A 3,939-nucleotide genomic window follows, 5' to 3' on the forward strand; every position below is an offset into this window, starting at 1 on the left:
AACCCAAAAATAGTGAACCAAACGACCCCTAAATAACAAACCATTCGCTGGAGAATAAAAGAGGCGGCACATATGTTCAATAGAAAAGAGACTATGATTAGTTAGTTTTTTTAATAGAAAATTTCTTTAATTATGTTTTTGGTATTTTTATATGTACAAATATATGTTTTTAGATGTTCAAGAACAATATTATGCATGTACAAACATATTATTATAAATGTACAAAAAGACTAATGAATGTCAAATGTGAAAACCATTACGAATGTGATAATGTAGTTTTTGGATATACAAAAGAAATCATGGATATACAAAATAGATTTTCAACGTACAAATATAATGTGGATAATACCGATGGATGTAAAGGCAAGTATGGGATGTACGAACATAATTTTTTGAATGTGATTCATGTAAAATACAAAAACAATCATGGATGTGCAAATATAGATTTTATTGTACAAAATTCGTATGAAGAAAAGTAATAAAGTAAATTTTATTTTTTAATTTTACCCAAAGCTTAACCAAAGTTAAGCTTTTTTTGTCTTTTACTGACTCTCAAGGTATGTTCACTACCGAATGGGTGGTTATTGAGCCTCACCCATAATGAATCACTCTTCCTGCTCTTTCAAGAGTAGATACCTCATTTTAGCAATTGGCAAGAAATACTTGAAAAGCACGGTAACACAGATGACTAATTTGAACTTGTCATCAAGAATATCAACACAAAAAGACTTCAATAATTCACAAGCTTATGATCTCTTTTTTTTTTTTAAGGGACAGCTTAGGATCTCTTGGGCGCAGCAATCTCGCTTTTACCACCATACCATCGTCAAAATCAGGTTAAAGAAATTGCTCAAGGAAAAAAGAATTCCCAGTTCAAAATACCACTATCGCCATCTTCCCCTCCAACCCAACAAATAACAAAAAGAAGATGAGATGCCTCACCAGGAGCCACGATATCATCCACCATCTCAACTAACGTTATCTGACTACCAATAATGCACCCAAGAAGGAGAAGCAAATGATCACAAAGCCAATCGGTGTTAAAAGGAAGATCAAAGTAAGCAGACAAGCACGTAATTGAAGAGAAATAAGATAACATGACGGTTGATGCATCAACAGATTGTAACCATATGGACAATAGTTGCATAACCGATAACACACTAATGTCTCGGAATGTAAACATATAGACAAGATGCACATAACAGAAACAATGCTTCCCTCAAATTATAGAACTTTCTTGTCACATTCCCCCCAAGTACAAATGTCTCAATGGAACCATCTCTTTTACCAGGATATGGATTATGCTGCATGCTTGGCGATTTTCTTCTCAAGTTCATCTTTTTTGGCACCAACCACCTTGTCCACTACCTTACCGTTTTTCAGCAAAATGAATGTTGGCATAGCTTGCACCTCAAATTGCCGTGCCACATCCTATGATACAGAAAGGAAATTTCAAAATAAAAAACACAGATAACTCACTACAACTTTCTCAAACTTCACTACAAATTTAAACATTAAAGCAATTTTACTTGACCAAACATATAATTTTTCAATAGAAAATAGCAATTTTCAAGAATGATGAAGAGTGTACAAATGCATTGCAAGCAAACTCTGACGAATGCAGCCTCTTCAATCTTTTAGGATGGCTTGCAAAGGGCATTTCTCTGACCAAGCTCCCTTTCCTTTGTGTTTAGAAGCCAATCCTAGATTCCCCGTATTCCGAACCAGTAGCAAATAACTTCAAATTACTTGAACAAACCAATCAAGTCCGTTCTAATCAACTTATTTTTGCTTATCAGAACTTAACTGAACTTATTGCCATAACATAACTTATTTGTGAGTGTGTCAAGCCTTGTTTTGCTTATATGAACTTATTTATTAGACTTTATTAGTCCTTATTTAAACTTATCTTAACTAAGTTATAAGGACCAAAGATAAGGTGAAAAGAACAAACTCTTAATAAGGCACTGGTTGAGAAAAATTGATAGATGGCTCACTCGTAACTGAAAATCACCGGTTTATGCAACTTGTACACCTCACTTTCCCAAAAGGAATATATAAAAGAAATAATTGATAAGCAATGAGTCAACTAAAAGGTTCCATCCTTTAGGACTAAATCACTAGATTAGGAGTCAAAATTTTATGATATAGAAAGAGATTGAGGGGTGAGTAAAAGATGCGGTCACTTTCTATCATAAGTGGATGAAAGCGAAGAAGAATGCTAAACCATAATTTAAATGAAAATGAAAGTTAAAACAACGACAATTAGAAAAAAGAATATAAAAACATCATTAAACTATCCAGTATTAAGAGAAAACTAAACCTTCATATAGAACCCCCTAAAAAATAAAAAGGTTTAAGGTAAATCAAAATAAAGTAGGCACTCTATGTACCAGATAATTAATTGATGTGATAACTCCAAAAATATAGCCTTTCCTGTCTAAGTTGTAGCAAATTAGGGAAAAACTTCTTTTTTAACTATCAATTTCTTATAATCCTCACAAGTCACAACCCTATATTTCTCTGTTTTATCTCAAAATTCATAGTACATGACATAGCCATAATCCAAAAACAAGAACTCCAAGAAAAGAATGATGGTTGCCAAAGGAAGTAACAGTATTAATAATTTCAGATACTCATCCAAAGTAGCATAGTTGGACGTTGTAAAACCGCATTTGAAGTGTCAAAGTAGAAATCTCATTTCATGAGCTGCAAAAACTTACAATTATGGAAAGCAGCATACATCATGAAGATCATATACATGCATCAAATGCTATAAAGTAAAATGAAATTGATCAATCATCTAGCATAACTTGCATCCATATTTCATTAAATAGCACCTTGGCAAAAGTCTTAAGAGATGACACCAAGGTAGAGTCAAAATTATATGTGTATATGCAAGTGCAGACCTAAAAAAATAGACATACAAAATCTACTCCTTTATGTCTTCTTCTACTACAAATTTACAATAGTTTCGTTACCCTAATAAGTAACACCAGTACTAAAGTGATTATAGACTATTATACTTGCAATTAATTCCAAAAGCATACACTCTTAATTCCAAGCACAAGAAAACAATGAAAATCGCAGTCAAACAGAATTCTGATAAAACAAAAGCAAAGAAGAGAAAATTTTAATTACCGGTAATTCATCGACGTCGATTTTAGCGAATTCGACATCAGAGAACTTATTGGCCATAGCCTTAATAGCCGGCTCAATAAACTTGCAAGGTCCACACCAAGATGCGGCGAAATCTACCACCAACTGCAAATTTCCAACCACCGATCAAACATTTTCAGATATCAAAAGACAAAAAGTGAAGAGAATATAGAGAGAATTGTTGAAGGAACTTACAAGTTGGTTGGAATCTTTCAAAGAATTGTAGTGGAGCTCCCATCGATTAGCGGAGTGGAAAGAGATTATGCGAGATTCTTCTCCGCTGTCTTCCGCTGCTTCCGCCCTACCGCCGCCATAAAGAGCTGACAAAATCGATCCCATTAATTATTATAAGTGCCTTCTTCTTCTTCTTCTTCCTCTGTTCTAATTTCACCTTTTACTACTTTCTATTTCTGTCTCTGTCTTTGCTGTGTTTGTGTTATTTGTGTTTGTAAAACCAATTTCCTTTTTGCTCTTTTGAAAAAGTTTAGCACGGAAGCCTAATGCATGAAAAGGCCACACTAACACGTCGGGGTTGTCCATAAAAACCGAAACCGAAAAACCTTACCGAAGTATCGAAAAAATTGATCTTAATGAGTGGTTACCTTAACGATAAAAAGAAGTTTCAACGATACGGTTATCGAACTGATAAAATTAACGGTTTAATGGTACGGTTGCGGTTTTGATTTTTGAGTGAACGGTTAACCAAAATACAGAAATATTATTTTTCTTATTTAATTGTTGTGAAGTATTTTCAAACAATTACATTAATTCCAATATTTG

General features: G+C 33.5%; 1 protein-coding gene across 1 annotated transcript; it reads right to left on the reverse strand.

Moving 5' to 3' along the window:
- Nucleotides 1-1,074: 1,074 nt before the first annotated feature.
- Nucleotides 1,075-3,629, reverse strand: LOC104887408 (thioredoxin H2). Its single transcript, XM_010672025.4, has 3 exons — nucleotides 3,355-3,629; nucleotides 3,142-3,264; nucleotides 1,075-1,431 (listed from the first exon to the last, which is right to left on the reverse strand). The coding sequence occupies exons 1-3, from the start codon at nucleotides 3,496-3,498 to the stop codon at nucleotides 1,300-1,302; spliced, it is 399 nt and encodes a 132-aa protein (XP_010670327.1). The 5' UTR covers nucleotides 3,499-3,629; the 3' UTR covers nucleotides 1,075-1,299.
- Between the last annotated feature and the right edge of the window lie 310 nt (nucleotides 3,630-3,939).

This window comes from Beta vulgaris, chromosome 2, assembly GCF_026745355.1.
Source record: "Beta vulgaris subsp. vulgaris cultivar EL10 chromosome 2, EL10.2, whole genome shotgun sequence".
NCBI classification, from domain to species: domain Eukaryota; kingdom Viridiplantae; phylum Streptophyta; class Magnoliopsida; order Caryophyllales; family Amaranthaceae; genus Beta; species Beta vulgaris.